At 41.2% G+C, this 23,313-nt stretch overlaps 1 protein-coding gene across 1 annotated transcript; it reads left to right on the top strand.

The window, feature by feature from the left end:
• Positions 1 to 1,598: 1,598 nt before the first annotated feature.
• Positions 1,599 to 23,021, top strand: slc2a1b (solute carrier family 2 member 1b). The gene is made up of 10 exons (XM_040158841.1): positions 1,599 to 2,131; positions 12,448 to 12,543; positions 18,071 to 18,231; positions 18,923 to 19,163; positions 19,334 to 19,496; positions 19,812 to 19,999; positions 20,228 to 20,332; positions 20,814 to 20,915; positions 21,026 to 21,229; positions 22,513 to 23,021. The coding sequence occupies exons 1-10, from the start codon at positions 2,117 to 2,119 to the stop codon at positions 22,711 to 22,713; spliced, it is 1,476 nt and encodes a 491-aa protein (XP_040014775.1). The 5' UTR covers positions 1,599 to 2,116; the 3' UTR covers positions 22,714 to 23,021.
• Positions 23,022 to 23,313: the final 292 nt, after the last annotated feature.

Genomic DNA, 23,313 nt, shown 5'->3' with positions numbered 1-23,313 from the left:
TTAAACTACCAACAGTATATATAGAAGCTATAATTAGCTCCTTTTCCACAAGCTTCAACATTAAAATACTGCTCAAATGTAAATAAATCAGTAATGATGATAAAATTCTACTTATACTTAGGTAAGGGTTCGAATGCAGGACTTTTACCTTTAACGGCATATTTTCATATTGTTTTATTCAGTGGTGGAAGAACTCAGATGTTTTACTCAGATATTTTACTTAAGTTACTTAAGTTATTTTACTAAAAGTGGTAATGCCGCAGTGTAGAAATACTCTGTCACTAGTAACAGCCATGCAAGTAAAAATAAAAAAGTATTAGCATCAAAATATACTTCAAGTACCAAAAGTAAAAGTACTCATTATGCAGAATGGCCCATTTCAGAATAATGTATATTATATTATTGGTTTATTACTAATGATGCCTTAATGTGTAGATCACTAATGTTGCAGTTGGTAAAGGTGGTGCTATTTTATTAATTTATATACTGCTGGGTATAGTGAACTTCCCCCCTGGGATCAATATAATGTTATCTTTGAAGGCTGCAGCTAATGATTATTTTCATTATTATTATTCTGCCGATTATTTCCTCGATCAAACGACTAATCATTTGGTCTATAAACGTTCAAGAAAAACAGTGCAAAACGTCCACGAGGTTCTCAGAGTCCACGATGAAATCTTCGAATGTCTTGTTTTGTTTGACCAACCGTCCAAAACCCAAAGATATTCAGTTTAAAAAATATATATATATCACACAGTGGTAATATATTCATAAGTTTATCGCATGAGACCACACGACATGCTGAAATGGTCATTAGTGCACATTAATAAATGCTCACACCTAATGTGTACACTATACATGCTATTTTATATGACCAGTGGTTATGTAAAGGAAGTATTCAGATCCTTTATTTAAAGGAAAGTAGCCATACTGCAATACAAATTAAATACTCAAGTAAAGAAAGCATCAAGTAAAAGTTTGTATTATTGACAGAATATACTTAACTCATCAAAAGTAAAAGTATTTATCATTCAGAAAAAATTACCCAATTGCTGTATTGGATTATTATCTTTGATGCATCATTTTTTTTTTTTAATCGTTTTTTTTTATAACCATGCATCATATTTTATGAACTCATCACAGGTTTTTTATGTGTAAAATCTTAACCTTCAGTAGGCAACTAGCAACCACGGCTGTCACACAAGTGTAGTCGGGTGAAAAGCTCCGTATTTCCCTCCGAAAACGTGGTGGGGTGAGGAGCATAAAGCATCAGAAAAATGGAAATACTCGAGTACAGTACAAGTTCGTGAAAATAAGACAACACGTGTTGGGCGATAAACTATACAACAATAACCGAGCAAATGTAATTAGTTACTTCCGACCACTTCTACATGAGTAGAAGATCTGAATACTTTCTTTCACCACAACTCGCCTGCGTCATTAACATACCCCCGCTGTCTAGAGCCTCTTCTGCGCTCTGATTGGATGCTCCCGAGACAGGCCTCCACTTCAGACCCACCCACACACACACACACACACACACACACCAAAAAAAGGAAAAAAAAAAAAAAAAAAAAAAAATCTGCAAAGTTATATTAACTGTAACCTCGCTCGAGTCACCGAAGATCCGCGTCCACAGAGCCGAACGGACGGTGCTACTCCAGCAGACCGGCACCCACATCCTGGACGAGTTTTCAGACAACATCCACGAAGCGCTGGCTTGAAGCCCTGTCGGAGCCCTGAAATAAAACGACGCGGATAGAGGATAGAGGAGAGAGAGAGAGGGGGGGGGGCGGCACTTGACAGAGCCGACCTCCGACTGAAAGCAGCCGGGCTTTTCGAGAGATAGCAAACGAACTGACAAACAAGTTTTTAAAAAAATAAAGAAGAAGAAGAAGAAGAAGAAGAAAAACGCTCGACAGAAGTTTTGAGTCAACCTTCAAGATGACTGACTTCTGAACGAAACCGCCGGGAGACCCCCAACCCCCCCCAGCCCGCCCAGAGGAGGTTCTTCCAGCGCATTCAACTTTGACAGGAGACGAGAGGCAAAAGAAAAGAAAGAAAGAAAGAAAGAGACAAACGGAAAAAAGAATAGTTCACTCACAGCGCTGCCATCATGGACTCAGGAAAGGTAATTATTTATGCGACTCATTTTCACCACTAGTATCTGAATCCGGTCAGACCTGCTGGGATGCCGGTGCTTTTTAGTTCCGTGCTGGTCAACGAGTCCACCGGGTTCACCGTATTTAGTTTTTCTTTCCCCCCATTTCTTCTCTCCACGACGCATTTCCTCCACATGTGCAGCGATGATGCAGCTAAATTTAACACTGTCTGTGGCGTCGTTTTTTTTTTTTTTTTTTTGCCTCTGGCGCTCTCAAGTCTGCTTTTTAAACTAAATTTTGTTTTTCTGTCTCCGTCGTGGTGGTTTCGTTTGCCAGTAAAAAAAAAAAAAATCCGCGCCCAAGATGGCGCTTTACTATACTTTTTTAAGTCCCATAAGACTTCACGTACAAATCACCGGTTTTGCGAGTGAATTTCTTTTATTGACAAAGTCTCGGTGCACGAGTGTGAACAGATTCGCCACGGCACGGCTCGCGTGCGTTTGGGGATACGATTCAGTGTTATGTTACCGTGGTGGGCAAACAGCGGCCCGTGGACCAAAGCCGGGTCTTCCACGCAAACACATGACAAATGTCAACACACAAAAAAAACAGGATGCTGTACATTCCCAGTTGGACCTTGTATCGGCAAATATGATCAACAATGACAGCAGTCATTGATAGACTTGGTTTGCCGAACTTATTCTGAGGCGTGGGATTAACCAGAGATGAAATGGTTCAATGTGTCCGGAGTTCGGAGACAACCCAACACCTAAATCTGGTAGAGCAACCCAAAAACATAGATCTGTGCAAAGGATTTTTTTTCTTTTGCCAGATGTGTTTCGCTGTAGCATAAGCTGCTGGTAACACTCACTAGCTAATGGCGGGGAGAAAATACATTTTCCCCTGAGGTACAAACACTGAATCATTGAGTGCTGTTAAAATAATCTATCCACTGTGTTGGCCCAGCGTTGGCCCAGGCCCAGCAATACTGAGTTAAAAACTGGCCCACGGTTGGTAAACTGAATTGCTGAGCCGCTGCTATGGGCTTTAGTTAAGGTGCTCTGTTCCCCTTAGAGGCTATATTAAAGTTGGCTAAAGTTTGACATGTGCTATTTATATAGTATAAGAGCCTTTAGTAAAAGGTATCCAACTTTTAACGGTCAGATACTTCGTCCTGAAAAGCAGAATAAAGGACCGAAGTGTGATGCTGAACTCGCAACTTCACATCTAGACTGGAAACAGCTATTAATGCTAACGTTGGCTATGTAGCGATGGTAAAACCTTACACACAGCTCCCTTTTAAGACAAAGAAAAGCGGCAAATGCTCACATTTGAGAAGCTGGAACTGTCTAATGTTTGGCATTTTTGCTTGATAACATTGTTTAGACAATTCGTCAATCTGCTAATTGATTAAGCAATCGTTTCAGCTTGTGCTTTGGGTTTTGGACTGTTGGTCAGACAAAGCAGGACATTTGAAAACATCGTCTTAGGCTCTGAGAACTTCTGATTGGGCAATTTTCACTAATTTTAGATATTTTATAAATGACTGATCCCAAATCGTTAACAATTGCAGTTGTTAACTTTGGCCCTAGACTCCATGCTGAGTGTCAAAGACACATCAGAAGTACATTTTCACTGGTAATTAATCCAGCATCATTTTGCTACTGCATTCACACTTGAAGATCTGGATCCAAACCATCACTTAACCTCATCTTTATCTTTTTTGTAAAGTAAAGACATCGGGCTTTACATTGCCTCTTAGACTGCAAGGCTCATTGCTCAGATAGAAAACAGGGCTTATTTTGTGTCTGATAAAACGCTCTCCAACCTGCTGTGGCCTGCGGTCACTGTTACATACAAGGACGTGAAGCACAGTGAGGCACGTACGCCAAAGACTTCACACACACACACACACACACACACACACACACACACACACTGACTTTGTCATTGATGTAAGACCAATTAAACCCAGTGGAGTAGCTCCGTCTGACATGGTGTTCTGAAAATGTTTCCTTTGCTGTTGTGGTTTTATGTCTCCGTGCTGCTTTTAAGTCTCACGTGCTGGCCGTGATGGGAATGGTTCAATCTGTCCCCAGTTTCTGCCCGGACACCGATTCAGCAGATTTCCAGAGAAAGAGTGAGAGCCCACTGAGGGAATGCCCACTTGGCCAACCCTGGGGGGTTAAAGCCTGCCCCCCCCCCCCCAGGCAGTTTGCTTCACTCCCTTCCCCACTTGTTATGTTGCTTCCACCAGTGTTTAGCGGTTTGTGCGTGTCCGTAGTTAAACAGCAGTTGAACGCAGGCTAATTAACATCTCGTGGACAGGATTTTCATACCTGGCTTATGCTTAGTGTTACGCCTAGGTATGTACAGATAGAGTCGTGTACATGGAAAGTGTAGCGAGTGACTGAGCTCCACAGAGTAAGCTACCATACTGTAGGAAGTGGTATAAATGCAGTTTGAGTTCAAGCAAAGTAAAAACGAGTCGGGGAAGTATGAATGCTATTGTTTAATTTGCGTTGTTTGCATTAAACCCTGCCCTGGCAACTATTGTTTCGGTAAGGTGTGGTCCTGTTGATCTCGTGCACTAGGCGCTAGTCCAGGTTTATGGACTCTGCATTTGTTTCAGGTAGAAATACAGAGTCACACCATGTGATTTCATTTTCCTTTTTAATGTTCTGTACTTTTCACTTGCTTTTAAATGTTATTCTTCCAGTGCGGTCGTTTCTAATTATAATGCAGTTATTTGTATCAATTACACAGCTTCTCCATCAAAACATGACATTAATGACATTTAACTTCACATTTTTTAAGAGCTTTTTTAGAGCTTCATTCTCAACAACAGTAAGCTTTGTTTGGGTCTGAAAAAACTCACTTCACCCCTCTGATTTCCTCAACAAAGAATAAAAATGCTAATTGGGGTCAAGTATACAGTTGACCAGCTCTGTTTTTAATGAAACTGCCCCTAAACATTTGATTCCTGACAGACTCGACAGCACAGGTATTTTGATTGGGAGCCCAGAGCCAATAACCAGCCTCACATTGTACAGACTTAATTGCACAGGCTTAGTACCTCTCCATCCTCTGTCTTTCGGCAATCCGCCAACTCCTGCCCTCTTTAAGACAGTCCAGTAGATTGACTTTCATCTGCATGACTACCTCCGTTCAGTACGCCTTAGAGTGTAACTGTCAGTCATGTCCTAATGAGATATAATGAGGCTTTACTGCGAAAGTTGGGATTAAGAGATCTAGGAGGGTTTTAATTTAGAGTGCACGTTTAGTTCACTTTCATGAGAAACAGGATGGTTTTGTGCCCACTGTACCGATCTCCACTTCTGGTCACTGTTGGATAAAATGAGTTGGTTCATGCAGGGCATCGCTGACCGTCATTGAGTTTAGTTCAGTTTAACAAATCAGAATTGACCAGGGTTCGTACTTTTGTGTTTGACCATTTAAGTTTTTGGTCCAACGTCTGTAACCTTTCATTGACAGCGCTGTGAATCAGTTTGAACTGTCTGATGTGTTCTTTGCATTTGGCAGTATTATGTGACCTGAGCTATATAGTGCTACAGTATCTGAAAATACTTCTGATAGATTAACTAGGCTGCGAGGAATGTTGGATTTGCTCAATGGGAAATATAATTTGTTGACCTTTTCAAAGTGCAGACTAGATTTTAAATATCCAGATTTTAAGCAGTTCTACTCTTTAACCTAATAATTATTGATTTACTTTACACCGTACCTCTATTACTTGTTCTACTATTATAAAGTGTCCCCTTCCTCTTTGTAAATGCTCTGATATTGAAATGATATAGATAATTTTCTTCTCAGATTGGTTGTCTCAGTCCTCTGTTAGCCTAAAAATCTTAGCATGAACCTTAACTGATCACACCTGTACACACAGGCATCAGAACCTCCCTCAATAAATATATTGATGGCAAAAGACCACATACTGCACAGGCAGTAGTCTCTATGAAAAATAATGACGTGCCCCAGTCCAATTGTATGCATTAGTGCCACTAACATTCCCAAACATAGAGCACAGCTGTTGCGACATTTTTATCTGATCTCAGCATGACGGGCTGGTGTTTCACTGCACTTGAAAGATAAAGCATTAACACACTTTGCAGTTGTTTTTATTAAGACTATAGCACAAGGAGATAACAAAGGCACCTTTTAAAACGATGATAATGAATATAAGATAAGCTATTTGTTTTTGCGCTGCATTGTTTAAATAAATGTGACCTTTACAATTACAGTTACTTCCCCTTGCAAGAAGGCATTAGCCACACTTCTGCCTGCATGAGATTAAGCAGAAAATATAAGAGGAAGATATTTAATTACAGAAACACAATGCCTTTGTTCTGCTTTGCAATTTTTCACCATTTCACTCTTCTCTGGCACACCAAAAAGAATAAAACATACATTAAAAAATGTTTTGGTACTGTCCCCGCAGCCCAGATCAGGATGAAGACAACCATAATAGAGAAACTAGAACGTGAGCAGTGCAAAGTGGGTTGAGGTGAGGGCAGGGCACATATTGGATTCCCTACAGCTGTGTAAACTGAGACTGAGGAGGTGAATGCGGAGGGACGTGATGGTAGCAGCGTAGGCTGTTTCCACAAACCTTGCAAATTGACAGGGAGGAACTGAAATGAGCCAATTCCAGAAAAAAATCTCAGTTCTGCCTTCTTTTTTGTAAAGCAATTAATAGTGTCCCAATCCAATTCAGAGGAAATCCTCTCTGACGCTGTCTGCGAAGAGTTACAAACTAAGTAGTGGTACAGTAAAAAAAAACACAATACTGGCTCTGTTATGCGTAGGAAAAGTCATAAACTAATGTAATGTGAAGTAGTAACTGTTTAAATTAGAACAGGCTTTTAATTGTTATCAAGAGGAGAACATTTAATAATTTGTTTTATTACTGTTGAGACATCTACCATTTTAAATAATACTGCCTCCCCAGTCTCCTGCCTTGAAATAGACCTACATTATAATTGTGTGTTGAAGCTAGAAATGTCCTTTTAGGATATTTGCCTCAATATTCTCCTTTTGTCAGCCACTATTTTGACTTTACTACTTGAAAAAAAACGTCATTTTACTCCCCGTATGAGAATTAAGAGACACGGATGGAGAGTTTAAGCGTACTGCAAGAGAAATTCAGCGTTAGAGACACTTTTTGTCCGTCCACCCACGTTTAAGAGGAATACTAATGGTAGGTGGGTCATCTGCTTCAGTATTACTTACAAGTGTTGTTTACAGCACTTTGGATTTCCTGCTTGCATTCTTTGTTGTGGGTAAACCCTCTAATTTTCTTGAAATAATAGGTTTACTGTGACGGCATCATTTTCTAAAGAATTGACTTTACACCTGTCTCTGGCTTCGTATGTCAGACCACAGTTTCCGTTTTTTTTTTTTTTAACTCTGTGTGCTTAAGCATTAGAAGATGAGGACACAGGATTATGTCTTATATTTGTTTAATATCATGGATCAAATTTATGTTTAAAAAGGTTTTGGATGTTGGAAGAGGCTTGGCTCAAACGTAGATAGTGAAACAATGGTTTACATTAGCTGTTGAAGTTGTACATATTCTAATTTGAAGAAAACTGCTCTTCGACTTCATTTCCTCATTCAACTTTATCATCATTAACCCTGTAAAAGTGCCTACGGTTTGCATATGTGGCTGAGAAAAAAAGATAGCGTGCTTGTTTTTGAGCTGGTGTGTAAATGTTTGCACATATCTTGCGTTACTTTTATTAATGTGCTATTTTTCCGTCCGGTTGGCTGCTGTCAGTGTTTACCAAATAAGATTCAAGAGATTGTGGTGCCAAGCAACTGAAGCTACTATCAACAGTGTTAATTCTGCCCCACAGAATGCAAAGAGGACACATTTGCATGGATGTTTATCACCTCTAGGAGGCATTTACATGAGGTAAAGGCATAGGAAAGAATGAATGAATAATACTCTCACGAGTTCCTTGGCTGATGCAATTTTTTCAAAAGATTTATTTATTTATTTATTTATTTTTAAACACGACTCATACAGAATTTTCCACGTATTTAGTCAGGAAAATGCACCAGCGGCAACACTGTTCATTGATTCAGTCTTGGAAGAGGTGAAGTTGGTTTTCAGGAGCAGCGGGGTGGGAAAGTAGCACCAAAGTACAACCCAAATGCTGGTGGATTTTGGCAGCTGAGTTTGTCTACTGAAACAGCATTTTGCCAGTTCCAGTCAGAGGATTTTTTTCCTTTTTTACATCTCCAATTGGAAGGTGAAATAGTGAAAAAAGTGGGAAAAAAAGTCACTGAGATTTGTACAGGCTGGATTCCCTCAGCAATAATTGAGTTTCCCTTCGTACTGACAGAACTTTAAACCGAAAGCCTTCCAATCCAATATATGTATGTTACTCTGAACCCTTGTTAACTGCAAGGCATTGACTACCAATACTTAAGCACTGACTCATAGACATTTTTTTTTCCTTTTCAAAATAAACATCTTGTTACAGGCGTTTTTTGGGAAATAGCAATAGTTACATGGCCTTTTAAAGCTTCTATCGGCTTTAAAGATACCATCCTTCTTACATAGTGAAATCCTGCTCCCCTGATCAGATTTAAAGCTACACGTAGATTAGCTTGGTACGCAGTGTAATGCCAGGTCCTTGTGAGTGGATACTAACTCCAAATGTGTAAGTAAATAAAGACAAAAACTCCATTTACAGATGTAAACACAACTTAAAACTGCAGCTGAGTGAAACGTGCCTTGGGGGTCACTAAAGGTACTATAGAGAACTGAGATACCAGATGAGGGCTGGTCACTAGTGGTGGCGTCAAGGCTGTAGTCATAAAATGATTTTTTTTTTTTTTTTTTTCTTTTATGTGTGACTTCATTGTTTCCCCAGTGAGGAGATCACGTATTGTGCTCCTGCCTCTGGCTTGTTGGTACAAGGAAGTTTATTTATCACACCTACTGTCTTGTTTTGGAATTAAACACAGGCACAGATGAGGTTTTTCTGACATTGGTGTGAGTTTTTTCGGGGTTAAACTGATTCATCTTAAATGTGACCAATACACAAAAACCATTTATTAACAGTAGAACATTTGGATTTCCTTCAGTTTTAGATGTAAGCTTTACATGTTTATGACATTTAAAAAAAAAAAAAATGACCCTAAACATTGTGATTACTATGTATTGACCTAGAACACATTGGCCTATTCAAACACTACGTGTGCACTGAGGCCAGGCTGAGGGACGTCTCCTGGCATGTGGGTTAAAGGTAAAGATGTCACAGAGGAATGTTTCATTTTACATGAAAACACACTGCTGTCCCCACTTTTCCTTCTGAATTCTAACATAGACATTTGGGGGAGTTTCTGCAAATAATTCCAGCTATTCCCCAGAAGGGGTGAGATAAAATCTAGTGAACACTTCTCCCAGAGGGGACAGACAGGATTTCTCTGTTTACAGTAAAAAGCAGCTGCCAGAACACTTAATCCTCATTTTTTAATCGGCAGTGGGGCTGGGGCTTTTAGTAAGTGACATCAGTTCTGGTTGCTCTTCTCTTTGGCAACGTGGCTCCTTTATAAAAAGTTGTGTGTGTGTGTGTGTGTGTGTGTGTGTGTGTGTGTGTGTGTGTGTGTTTATACACTGTGCCTTAACAGTCCTGTCGTGGACTTGATGACCCTCCATCGCAAGAGACCCTATTGGCTCAGCGGTGTAGGTGGGTCTTTTAGTCTTTCTAGCCAGGCCCATTTTTTTAAGACTTAGCAGGCTGGAGTGATTGCCTCCAGAAACACACACTGAGAGTTTTCTTCCTCCTCTTCTCTCTGATTTCGTCCCTCTTCATCATGCAGGAGAGGAATTCTGGCCCTCACAGAAAAGTTTTGAAACACGTGTTATGCAGTCTACCTCTGTCACAAAGAATACTGCTATTTAAACGTGGCCTGCAGCACTTAAATGATATTACTGAAGAGCACACCTAATCCTTTCAAATGGTCTCTAAGGACTGTCCTTATCGAAACCTGGTGTGGTTCTTCTAGCCAGGCCCGTTTTTTAGACTTAGCAGGCTGGAGTGTTTGCCTCCAGAAACACACACTGAGAGTTTTCTTCCTCCTCTTCTTTCGGATTTCGTCCCTCTTCATCATGCAGGAGAGGAATTCTGGCCCTCACAAAAAAACTTTTAAACACGTGTTATGAAGTCTACTTCTGTCAGAAAGAATAATGCAATTTAGAAGTAGCCTGCAGCACTTTGGTGATATAACAGAGGAGCCCACACAATCCTTTCAAATGGTTTCTCAGGACTGCCCTTTTAATGAAACCTGGTGTCGTTCTTTTGCTTAGCTTCTTGTTTTGAAACTTAAATGAAAATTTTAGAGAATCAGCCTCAAGGTTTGAGTCAGAGCTTTGTCGAGACACAGTGACAGTAATCCCTTCTAACTTTGCAAAAATGAATGAATACTTTAAGTGGCTTTAATCAAAATTTTATGTTAACAGTGGGTCAAATGATTACCTCTATGTGAAAGGGTTCACATCATAGTGATGAACCCACAGAAAGTAATCGCCAGGCTCTTCAGTTCCCCTCAGCTCCTCAGATCTTTCTAGCATCTTTCAGCTTATTAATTTTGTTTTGTTTTTTTCGGGCCACAACTTTACTGTGTTGGTTCACTCTCACTGCTAATATCAGTGTTGTTTTTCAGCTGCAGGCAGCAGCGAAAAAGCCCCAAAAACCCACTGCACACTTCCTTCCCAACACCAAACTGCAAACGGATGAAGTTAACAATTAGCCGGTGAACATCGTGGAACATTTAGCAGCAAAAGAACCAGATATTTGCCTCAGAAGTTGGTAGAGAACTGCTGCCTAACAGCTAGTACCTATTAAATTGATATTCAGTGATACCACATTTTTAATGGTGCAAGTTTACATTGGATTGACTGCTCAGTGTCTTGCTCAAGGACATGTTACTAGGATGTTGTTTGTTTATAGAGTAACTCAGTGTCTTTATGGGTCATAGGACTTCGGGTACTTGTGGTGTCCTTGGTTTGTGACCATTTTCACTGTGATCCACAGGTTGAATTAAAAAAAATAAAATAAAATAACTTGAAGTATGGAGGTTTGATCCTTGCAATAAAATTCTTTGTGTCCTGGCAGTTTCTGAAGAAGTTACATTTCTGCTCTTTTTTTCTGGATATGATAAAGGAATGAGATTTCGAGGTGACCCGTTGAAGGTCAAGTCTTTTGTTGCCATAACAAGGAACCTATCTAGTGTGAATCACTGTGGCAAAGGATTGGTGTGATTCACAGGACTTAAGGCAAAACACTAATCATACAGACATGATGACTGATGGCAAACTATTAAAGATGGAAATAGATGGCACCTCTGCTGTTTGCTTTTCTCTAAAGTTGTACGTGCACTCTCACAAAGATAAATCTGAATACCTGATGTATGTGTGGAACCCTACATTCTCACTATTTCCAGGCACACTCATAGACCCACAGCTTGCTAGAGGTACAAGTAGTAGAAGTACAAGTGATAGTAGCTTTGGATGGACAACAGCAAAAAGGTGAATTGTGGCTTGAGGCTGTTTTCCTGTCTGAGAGGAAGAAATACACGGCGACATACTTTACTGTGGTTTATTGACTTTTTTTTTTTTTGGTATGAAGAAAATCTCTACTAATCTACTGGGCTCTACCGAGATCAAGTTTAAAATGAACTCTGTTCATAACAGGTACAGGAACAAAAACAATAATCTGATCTGGACCTGTTACAAGGAGCAGAATTCCTCAGTTATCTGGATAACTCTGCTCAGGAGAACCCGGAACCCTCTCAGAGCAGAAACATCAACTAACCTGAGTTTTACACAGCAATAGTTGTCCTTGTTACTCATGCTTCTTGGAACCAGTTTTCCACCTGAGCGTCGGCCGTTTGATGTGTCCTATAAGAGAAAACATTTCTCCACCTCTTCCCTGTTCCTCATGAGCCCATCCCTTCAGCCTAGCGTGGCCAAGCATTTTTAGGATGTTTTCACAGTGCGTTCATTACACGGGTTATGAATGGTTAAAATAAAATTCGCTGCTGCCCAACCTGAAAGTTTTTTTTAAGACAGAATATTTCAGAGCAGCTGACGCACAACTACAGTACATTTTTCCTGTTTTGTACACTGATAGGCGTGGAAGTAAATCTTATTGTCCAACCGGAAAGATGATACAACTATTGATCATGCTATTTGCACTCCTCCCAGCTCTTGGGCTAGTGAATGCTTTTGTCCACTGGATAAAATGTTGAATAACTTGTTAAACTGGTCTTTCCACTGACAGTATGTCCTCTACTCTCTGTTCACTTTCAGCAAATAACGTTCCCGTTGTTGATGAGTGTCGGAGCAGCTGTGATCGGCTCTCTGCAGTTTGGCTACAACACTGGTGTCATCAATGCCCCTCAAAAGGTGAGTTATGCGAGTCTGCATTCATTACTGCTCAAACAGCATCCTCACGACAGTTAGGCTATTTTTAGCCTACTAAAACACCATTAGTCCTGAGTGTGAAGTACGTGCATGCTATGATTCATGCAGTGGATCACCCTCTACTGCCAACCCAGTCCCAGTGCTTGCTGTTCTGTTCACTCATTTCTGGATTGGAGAAGAACACAGAAATCGGAAGGGAAGGGGGGGGTTGAGATAATAATAGCCGCATTTAGGCTATAGTCCAAGGAAATCTGTATTAACAGACTCTGAGCAATTCCTGTGTAAAAGACTGTGTCCATGCCCAAAATTGGACCTCTGCTGACCAGCAAACAGGCTGGGAGAAGGTAGACAAGGAAATTCAGAGGAAATGAAATGTAGGGGAGAGACAGTCGCTTATCCCCATAATAAAACAGGTTAATGAAAAAGATGTTTTTATACCCCCAGAGGACTTAATCTTCAGTAGGTTTTATTAACAGACAGGTACAATAAAGAAATAAATTTCCTGGGGAATGACTATGTTGCATTGTGTGTAAATAACTTCTGTCTGCCCAGTTTGCGTTGGTCCTAACACACCCTGTGGCCACACGGCAGTCTCCCCACAGGTCACAGGTGTGTCGCCAGACAGGCCAGAGCGCCGCCTGCTCTTTTTATTTGCCTTTAACATAGCCGGGTCCTCGCTGTGCTGGAGGCTGACTGTCTCGGTGATCCACAGTCACAGTTGTTTGTGGTGTTCTCTCTGTGAGGACAGCCTGATTTTCACCTTTACTGCTTGTCCGCTATCGTCACACTGTCAAAGCTATCCTGCACTTTGATGTGAAGGGCCATTGGTGAATGAGAGCAGCTTTCATCAGTTGTCTCTGAAAGGGGGGGAAAGTCAGGATACAATCCCTTATTGTATTTCGTGAGAGTAAAACAACTAGAAAATAGACATGAAACAGGCAGAAGAGAGAGGCGGGGGTAAAGATATGATCTCTTATGCATTTCTTCTTGAGTTATGAAGAGAAGTTGAAGAGGGCAGCTCATGTTTAATTTTAGGCGGTGAGACAATATGTGGAAATTTATCCAGTCATCATGGATTGTGCAAAAATGATAATAATGAAACTCAGTATTAGAAAGCCTTTTGTTATGTTTTGCAAACTGATTATGGATACAAAAGAGTACAGTCTGTCTAGGGGTGCAAAGAACAGTTATTTAAACATTTTCCGGACAAATCAATTCATTCTTTCCAGTATGCACGGTGACTTTTTTAAATGCGTAGTTTTGTCTGATCAACAGTCCGAAACCTAAAGAAATTGAGTTTACAATAAAATAAAACAAAGACAGCAGCCAGTCCTCACATTTGAGAAGCTGAAACCAGTGAATATTTGAAATTTTTTGCTTAAAAAACTACAAATTACAATTATCCGCAAGGTGGCCGATTCATTTTTGTATTTATTGTCTAATCAGTGCAGCTCTAAGTCTGTCCCTACCTGCTGAAAAGTAATCAAGACCTACAGATATTTCATAATATTTTAATCTTGTATTTTGCCTCAAGAACACTACAGTTATTATTGTAGCAAAGACCCCCCAACATGAAAACAGCACGTGTTCCTCTTCATGTAGCTCAGTCACTGAGTGCATTGTGGGTGGCTCAGTGAGGGGCTGCACCGTGAGTGGGAGGAGGGGAATGTGTCGTCTGTTACATACTGGGTTACTATGACCCTGCCCTCTCAGTTCTTCCCAATAACCAGCCTTGGTCTCTCTCTCACACACACACACACACACACACACACACACACACACACACACACACACACACACAAACTCTCAGGTCTAAGCAGCATCACGTGCAAACAGTTCAAGACTGTATGTGCAGAAAAATTGTTACTCAACACAGGCCCTAATCCTTTTAGTTAATGACCACTTAAGAGGCTATAATTGTGCAAACACAACTTTTATATAGCAGCAACACTTGAGATTATCACCATCACCTCTCCCCTCTGTGCTCCAGTGTGCGATAAAGGCTGCAGTGAGCGGCTGCTGCCTGTGACGCAGGCCCTGCACTGTGTTGGAGCGTCTCTGATCGATTGATATGCTCTTCCAGGGGCCTTGCTCCGACTCGCTGTACTGTCCTCCTCTGCCTGTTCCACACTGCACATAATATCCTTATTTGCGAAGTCATGTAATCCAGGGGGTCACCTGTTGTTTTTTTTGTTTTTTTTAGATAAATTTTGGGAACATGTTTGGTGCTGAGAGTTAGGGTTTCTACAGTTTTCCTTTTTTTTTTTTTTTAAAGGTTATTTTTCGTTGAAGTCATAGCTGTTCACATTAACTACTAGATTGCATTTTCTGAAGCAATACATATCATAACTTCAAAGGCTTCCTGTGTGCCAGATTATTCTTTAGCACCACTTAAAATTGAAGACCATTTTGTAAAAAAGTAAAAACTGCCCTGAAAACAAGAAACTATATTTTTGACGCTTGCTGAGAGATAATTACACAAGTGTTGAAGATTATTTCACTTGTTAGAGTCATTATATGTAATCCCTGTTCGAGCTGAGTACCGTGCTCACCTTGACAACCTGGCCACCAGCCAGCTCCAACGACATATGCTAACAGCCTGGCAGCATGAATAGACAGCTTGTTTCATTGTGTCGTCAGAGCCAGCTGGTAGTTAGAGCCAGCTCTCCCCGGTCTAATCTGTTCACATTAGACTGGGGAGAGAACACAAAATAATTATGTAACTTCTCAATATCAGCGTTTCAATACCCCAATCAGAGTAAGTAAAGGTGTCGCTTTGGCACCGTGGCCTGATAATTAGACTGAAATGCCGTTTTGATTCATTCCATTCTTTGTATTTGAGATGTAGGTAGCAATTCAGATGTCTGGAGCAAGGATACTGTAGACCCAATAAACTGCCCGGAAAAAGTAGCTATGAAACAGACATACAAGAGACTGTGACTTAAAATCTACACTGGAGCCCCGGCTCCCCTGAAGAGACTAAAAACTGCACCAGACAAAACATCAGAAAATACGTGAAACAAACATAAATGCCATATTTCCATCATTGTTTTCATTCGTGTGAGGCCGGACTGGCAGCCTTTTAATTAAATTATCTTGTTGCACCGTCTTCCTTTGTAGTGGTTTAATGGCACCCAACTGGTGAACGGTGGCACCAACGGTCTATTTCGAGGAACCAGCTCCTAGTATTCAGATCATGGTGGTGGATGGAAAGTTCTCTTGAAATTTTAAATTTAAATTTGGATGGAAACTCGGCTTGTGTAACTACCACTGGGTGTCGCACTAAGAGCACCAGCGTCTCGGACCCAAACAAATGCTTTGTTGGCCACACCCCCTTTGGCCACATGTGACATCACGTACCTATCAAGTTACTTACGCATCAAGGAGAAGAAAAGCCAGTTCCGAGTCAAGTTGGGACCCATTTCGGACAAGCCGGACCAGTGTTCCTTCGTTGGAGGCCTATTTAGCCGAAGAACGTGGTTTCTTCGGTGGAGGAAATTCTGGAAGGTCGCTATCACCTAAAGGCCTCGTACTGCACTGCGCCATCTCGCTCTCACAATGCTGCGGGGGCGGTCACGGTCCTTGTCTCTCTATGAAACTACTGGCCCTTCCAGTTTATAGGGAGGGGCTCACAAGCACTAACTGGCACACGCGGCTGGACGGGCTACCCAAACGAAGATAAAGAGAAGCTCGAATTACAACACACAAATAGGGAGTGTGACTTCATTCTCTGCTCAGAATCTTTACATCGAAAATAGGTGTTTGTTCGTATTTATATATATATAAATATAAAATCTAGAAAAATATAGATAAAATCTCGTACATATAACCTTTAATCTAGTAAAACCATAAAACGTGAAAACGTCCAAGAGGGGTTGAATATTTTTTTATGGGTGGTACAGTATATATTCATGAAATCTGGTCAAGCTGTCTTCAATAGAGAGCTGAAGTCATGACGTCACATGAGTTTTTTGGGATTTAAATAAAGTAAAAACACATTTTGAGCACAGAAAAAAAACTAAAGCTCACATGGAAAAAAAACTACAAAGTGCGGCAGTGCAGGAACTAACGTCATTGTAACTTAGTTATGACCATATCCATAAAACTGACCAACGCTCTCGTCTAAAGTCATTTTGTCAACTCTTTGGTCGTAGTTTCTGAACCGTCTAAAAAGGTCTACAGCGTTCAGTCGTCTCTGTCCTGCTGTTAATATAAACGTCAAGGCATCTGTCAGGCCGTGACGTTTAGCCTGCGAACGTCTAGGAAAATGGTGTATGTTAAAGCCTGCTTAAAAAAACACTAATATTGAAATAACAATGATATCAGGTCTTTTCTCAAAAAACCTACCGTCCTTATCTAAACACATGAAGAGAGCCACAAACCATATTGTTGAGAGAGGCTTTGATCCAAGGCTGTATTTTTGGTTATTAGCATATTTACAAATGCCAGAGGGATTTGGAATGTGGGTTTCTTACGTCTAGAGCAGAACCGGGAAGTTGCGGTTTCATTTCGGCTCTCTTCAACCTTCGTTGGAAATTTACAAAGTCAGAGATCGGTTCTTCTAAATAGAGCAGGTTTTAAAGGGTAGATGTGATGGGATGAAGGTCAGGGGTACAGTACGGTATATGATGATACACTTGTTTCATCACTAAGCGAGGTCTTGTGAGTGTAAGGTGATAGTGTATCTGGCCCAGCCTCTGCGTTAAGAGCGTTAAAAGTGCCACTCTATATGTGTTCCCGCATCACAGGAAAGCCCTTGACGAGTGACAGCCTTACTATTCCTAACTGGTTCATAAAGAACCAGTTTCCACTTACCATCGCTGACACGAGGCCAACCACCAAGTGCTTCAAAACACACACGGGTGATGGTAAACTATCGCAGAGGCACATGACATAGCTAGACTTAACATTTGGTAACGGCATTATTGGGTCAGAGTCACACTGTTGAAGTCAGCGTCGCGGAGGCTCGCAGACTGGGTCGTGACCTTTCTGAATAATTTGAGGGAGGGAGAGATTTCACTGTGACGCAGGCATTAACAGACAGAGGCTCTGCTGCGTCAACCCGGCCACCGGCCCTTCTGGGCGTGTTTGTCAACATAGTCATCTGTACTGGCAGGGAGGGGGGGTGGGGGTTGACAGAAACTTGGCACTTGAGAAAACTTCCTGGTTGCCAGGAAATGGTGTTGATCATGCTGTGCTGCCATCAGCTGGTCACGCAAAAACAGCTCAGCCAGTACTATGTGTGGGCCTGAGCGGGAGGAAAACATAAAGCACATGATCTGATTCTGAAGAGCTCAAGTAACTAACGATGACATTAAAACTGTCACATAATACCACTTCTATAATGATGTTTCTCTGTTTGTGTTTCATTATTCAATACGATTAAATGTGATCCTATTCATAGTGCAGTGTGGAATCCTGTTAGCAAAGCCAGTTCAGAACAAATTTCTTGTTTATCTCTAAAAGATGGGGAAAAAAAAAAAAAAATTTCTATTTTTTTTAACTGCAGATCATCGAGGCCTTCATCAATGACACATGGTTACACCGCTATGAGGAGCCTATCACCAAGAACTCCCTAAAAGCCATCTGGTCCGTCGCTGTCTCCATTTTCTCTGTCGGTGGCATCGTAGGCTCCTTCTCAGTCGGACTCTTTGTCAACAGCTTAGGAAGGTAATTTGTGAATAAAATCTTTGCTGGTATTAAAGTAGCACAATAGCCTTGGACTTTTGTAACAGAAAAAGACTATACTAGATCAATTTTCTTGTTGTTGTTTTTTTAAAAGGGAGTAAAAACCAAAAATTAGAACTGTGATTGTTAGAGTAAATTTTTTTAGTTTCATGTGACAGTTGCACTTAATTGCATTACATATACTGATGTTTTTTAAAGAGCAATTTAACAACCAACACACCCTCTTTGCATGGATGTGGTGATGTCTTGTAGTTCCAGGAAAAGTCATAGATATTTCACAGATTTTTATTTTAGAATTGCAGAATTACTTGATATTCTATTCTGATATTCTCTTGTACTGAACACTTTAGAGAGCAGGGGCAGGATTAGTTGATGGTAAAGTGGTAATTTACTAACTCAGAAAAGTGGATTTAGCGTTAAGTTACTCTTTAGTAATGTTATGATATTTATTAGGCTCCTCATTCTTCCCAGGGTCCACATAAAACACACAAAGCGCAGAAATAACACAATAGTGTACATGACAATCACAAGAAAAAGAGTAAAATACACATCAAAGATACACAGATACACAAGCAGTGGTAGAAGAATATGAGAGCCATCATGATCAAAGAAAAATCATATCAAAAATCGATCTTTAGTTTGTTAAATTGAACTTGTTCTTTGATGTCTACAGGAAGAACTCTATGCTCATGGCTAATATCCTGGCCTTCATCGCGGCTGCTCTGATGGGCTTTTCGAAGATGGCGAAATCCTGGGAAATGCTGATCATTGGCCGGTTTGTGGTTGGCCTCTACTCCGGCCTCTCCACAGGCTTCGTGCCCATGTATGTGGGTGAGGTTTCCCCAACAGCTCTACGAGGAGCCCTGGGAACCCTGCACCAGCTGGGCATTGTCATCGGCATCCTCGTTGCACAGGTGGGTGGACAAAAGTTATTCCAGTAGATTTTTTTCAATACTGTGACGTGGATGGTGAAGTTTAACGATCATCCTATGAGGAATCAGATGTTTTGTTGTTCTTACAAATGCATCCTGAAAGCTTTGCAGGGGGTTAATGTCCGGGTTGTGTGTGTCTGGATTGGTTTTAGGTGTTTGGACTTGACTCCATCATGGGCAACGACAGCCTGTGGCCGCTCCTCTTGGGGTTCATCTTCATCCCAGCTGTGATGCAGTGCGTCCTGTTGCCTCTGTGCCCCGAGAGCCCCCGTTTCCTGCTCATCAACAGGAATGAAGAGAACAAGGCCAAGTCTGGTGCGTTCACGCACATGAAGTGGATATTTTTAGCTTTAACTGCTGTGTTGTTGCATGATTTTTAATTGTTTTTTTTTTTTAGTCTAGTAGTGCTTTGTACTTACAGATATTGGGCTGTGAAGTGACAGTTTGAAAACTCACATATTTCTCACTGAACGCTTTCAGGAGTTATCGCTGATTCTAAATGGCTCCTAAATTGTTCAGTCATGCAATCGCAAGGAAACAAAATGACAAAGAAAACTGTAGCTGAACTGGGAAAAAAGAAACAGTGCAGTTTGTACAGTGAACAATCTGCTTTTTCTCTGCACGTTTCAGTGCTCAAGAAGCTCCGAGGCACTACAGATGTGAGTGCTGACATGCAGGAGATGAAGGAGGAGAGCCGGCAGATGATGAGGGAGAAAAAGGTGACCATCAAGGAGCTCCTCCAGTCGCCCCTCTACCGCCAGCCCCTCATGGTCGCTATCATCCTGCAGCTCTCCCAGCAGCTGTCTGGCATCAATGCTGTGAGTTTAACAAACCCAGACTTTGTGCCATTGTTCACTGTCACTGAGGTTCTGAAGAAAAGACACAGAAACCCAGTAGCAACACTATCACTTTTCCCTTTACATGATTGGTACACAGTCACATGCTTTTTCCACAATGGAGCTACATCAGAAGTAGAAGAAGATATCCTGAAACTACCCACATGTCAACCGTCTCATGTTTATTCTTTGTGGTTGTCGTGCTTTTAGGTGTTCTATTACTCCACTCTGATCTTTGAGAAATCCGGGGTTGAGCAGCCCGTCTATGCCACCATTGGAGCTGGTGTCGTTAACACTGCTTTTACTGTTGTGTCGGTGAGTACAGTATAAAGTATACAGTATATTTTAAAATTTCTAAGAGACAAAGTCATTACGGTACAGATGAAAAGAAAGGTGTTATAAGGTGTTAGCAGTAGGTCATAGAGATATTTTCACCCACAAGTGATTCAGTACTTTTCATGGATGCTTTATTATTGTTTTTGAACACATCTGAGGTAGTGAATGGTAATTATGCTCGTGGTCTTGCAGCACACATTTGGGAAACCCCTGTACAGTCAAACAGTGTGAGGAACCCTGCTGTCAGTTCTTACACTGGATAAATAAGAATTTTTATATGTCAAAACTGTGAATACAAAATATCTTTCTTTGCAGTAGAGTATTTTTCCCAAAAAATGAGGGGCAGGGTTTTTGGAGCAGTGAATTGTAAAGCTTCATTAAACTCAGCTGAGGTTGAATCACTGTGGATTATTATTGTGTAGTACTGCACTGACCTTTTTCCTCATGTCGTTTTTTGTAGCTGTTTGTCGTAGAACGCGCTGGACGTAGGTCTTTGCACCTCCTGGGGCTGCTGGGAATGGCCGGATCTGCCATCCTGATGACTATCGCCTTGGCTCTGCTGGTAGGTCGACAAACATGCCTGTCAGAGTCTTATGACAAATTAGATGTGCAGTGATTGTGCTAAAAATTATGATAAGTAATCTTTTTTCTTCTTGTGCTCCGCTCTTGTAGGAACAGCTCAAGTGGATGTCGTACTTGAGCATCGTGGCCATTTTCGCCTTCGTGGCGTTCTTCGAGATCGGACCAGGTCCCATCCCCTGGTTCATTGTGGCAGAGTTGTTCTCGCAGGGACCCAGGCCTTCAGCCATCGCTGTAGCTGGTTTGTCCAACTGGACTGCCAACTTTGTAGTGGGAATGGGCTTCCAGTATGTACAGGTGAGTAGAAAAGCTCATGGGTCTGTAATTCCTAAGGAACTGTCCCGGAAAGAATGAATTTGGTGCCAGTTATAAGGAAAATGAGACAAAGTTCTTTTAGTCACTATTTAGTTAAATTTAAAAACAATTGTTTATTTGCAGAGGCTCTGTTTAAAACCAAGTAAATACTCATTCATCAGTCATTAATCATTGGAAAATGTATTCCTCATACTGTATATGCTGAATTCTCTGCTTGTCTGTAGACGCAGTTTTGCATGCTCAAAAACTCCTTAGGTTACACTAGCAATTCATTGGAAGTAAAACAACTGAAAACTTTATATACAGTATTTCACCTATAATTGGTAATAAAGTCCATAGCTCTTTCCAAGAACTTTACCAGGAAATTATTAAGAAATTAGATGGCAGGGTTTGTCACACAGTTACTTCATCTGATTTCACACTAAAAGTCCATTCCACCTACTTAAAAATACAGACTGACCCAGGGATCACACAGTGCAGACTGCCCGGTTGATGAGTTGTTCGCTTCTGACCAATTGAGGCCGGACTGGGAGCTTCTAGTTGTGACCAATCAAATCGAACCGAATGCTTTGATATCGCCTTTCATGTCGTTACATGGCCCTAATGAGTCATATGAACACCACTTTCACGAGTAGCAATGAGGCAGTAAGAACAGAAAATAAACTGAATTCAGTGTTAGGCATGTGAAAAGGTTTAAAAGTGTTGCAGAGAATTTTTTGAAAAAGGGACTAGTAATGATTCAGTGTGTTATAGGCAAAATATCTTAATCTAAGCAGCAAGTGGTGGCATTATAATGTGCAACATTACAGTTTGACCAAAAACCTTTCTTTTTCCCATCAAATTACGTCCTTACACGAGTTTACTGCACACATTAGTTTCAAGTTAAATTCGTCAAGTTTGACAAACTTCTGCCAACTGGTAAATTCGTGATGCTGGAACATCCACATTTAAGATGCTACATGTGATCAGTCCGCAGCTGAGCCAGAAATCAGTCAGAAAAATTTGTGTAGAAAATACGAAACGGACATAAAGAAGCTGACCACAAAGACATGCGAGTGCGAAGGGACGCTTAGTTTCCAAATACTTAAAAGTTCAAGCTACCAAACTCAAAGATCACATTTGTTTTTTTTTTTTCTCTCTATCTCTGATATGTATATTTCCAAATAAGATGAATCCATCTTACATCGTCGCTGTCTGGTCATCTAGGACTGAACGCTATTAGGACTCCACTCAACATGTGTTTCTCCTCTCACGCCTCTTTACAGGAAGTGTGTGGCCCCTACGTGTTTGTCATCTTCACTGTGCTGCTGCTCTTGTTCTTCGTCTTCACGTACTTCAAAGTGCCGGAGACCAAGGGCCGGACGTTTGACGAGATCACGGCCGGCTTCCGCCAGACAGCCGCCGTTGGGGGAGAAAAGCACTCGCCGGAGGAGCTCAACAGCCTGGGAGCTGATTCTCAGCTCTGAGTGACTGTTTTTAACTTTCTAACAAACTCTCTCTCAGAGCAAGGAGGACCGGGGAAGGGTCTACTAACTAGAGGTAGACAGGTCCATTGGTAGAATATAATTTTTCACACTGTCTCCACATTTCGGGCGTCATTACCGAACCCAGAACAGCCCTGCGCGATTCTCCAACACGACGCCTTCTGCTGCCCTTCTCCTATCGCACAAAGAAACAACAACTCAGTGGGCGCTCTGTCGCCTTGCAGATGTAGATGGCGGGATTTGAGGATAGATGGGGAAGATTTTTAATATAATAAAGAAGGAAAAAGGAGTGTCTGCATCAATCCACCAACCTTTTTTTAAATAACTTTTTTCACTGACTATATTAGCGATAATATGCGCTTATGCTCTGTTCTTTGTAGCCTGTTACAATACAGTCAGTTTGATATTTTCTGGTTAAAGAGCACTGCAGCTGTAGAGATCAGTTCACTGTGCAGAGATACTTGTTGCTGTTGATCATACTGTAAGGCTGTATCACTGTAGACCTTAGCACTGTAGATGATGCCGCACGGCTCAACTTTGTCTCCCTCCACCAGATGGGGCACTGCCCTTAAAAAAAGGTCC

Source organism: Xiphias gladius, chromosome 21, assembly GCF_016859285.1.
Source record: "Xiphias gladius isolate SHS-SW01 ecotype Sanya breed wild chromosome 21, ASM1685928v1, whole genome shotgun sequence".
Lineage (NCBI taxonomy): Eukaryota > Metazoa > Chordata > Actinopteri > Istiophoriformes > Xiphiidae > Xiphias > Xiphias gladius.
This window is presented reverse-complemented; position numbering and strand designations above follow the sequence as displayed.

What these genes read in the sequence shown, in the direction of transcription:
- slc2a1b (XM_040158841.1), top strand. An exon ending in AGCTGTCTGGCATCAATGCT is followed by an intron (nt 20,000 to 20,227) that starts GTGAGTTTAACA and finishes TCGTGCTTTTAG; the next exon opens with GTGTTCTATTACTCCACTCT. An exon ending in CTATCGCCTTGGCTCTGCTG is followed by an intron (nt 20,916 to 21,025) that starts GTAGGTCGACAA and finishes CCGCTCTTGTAG; the next exon opens with GAACAGCTCAAGTGGATGTC.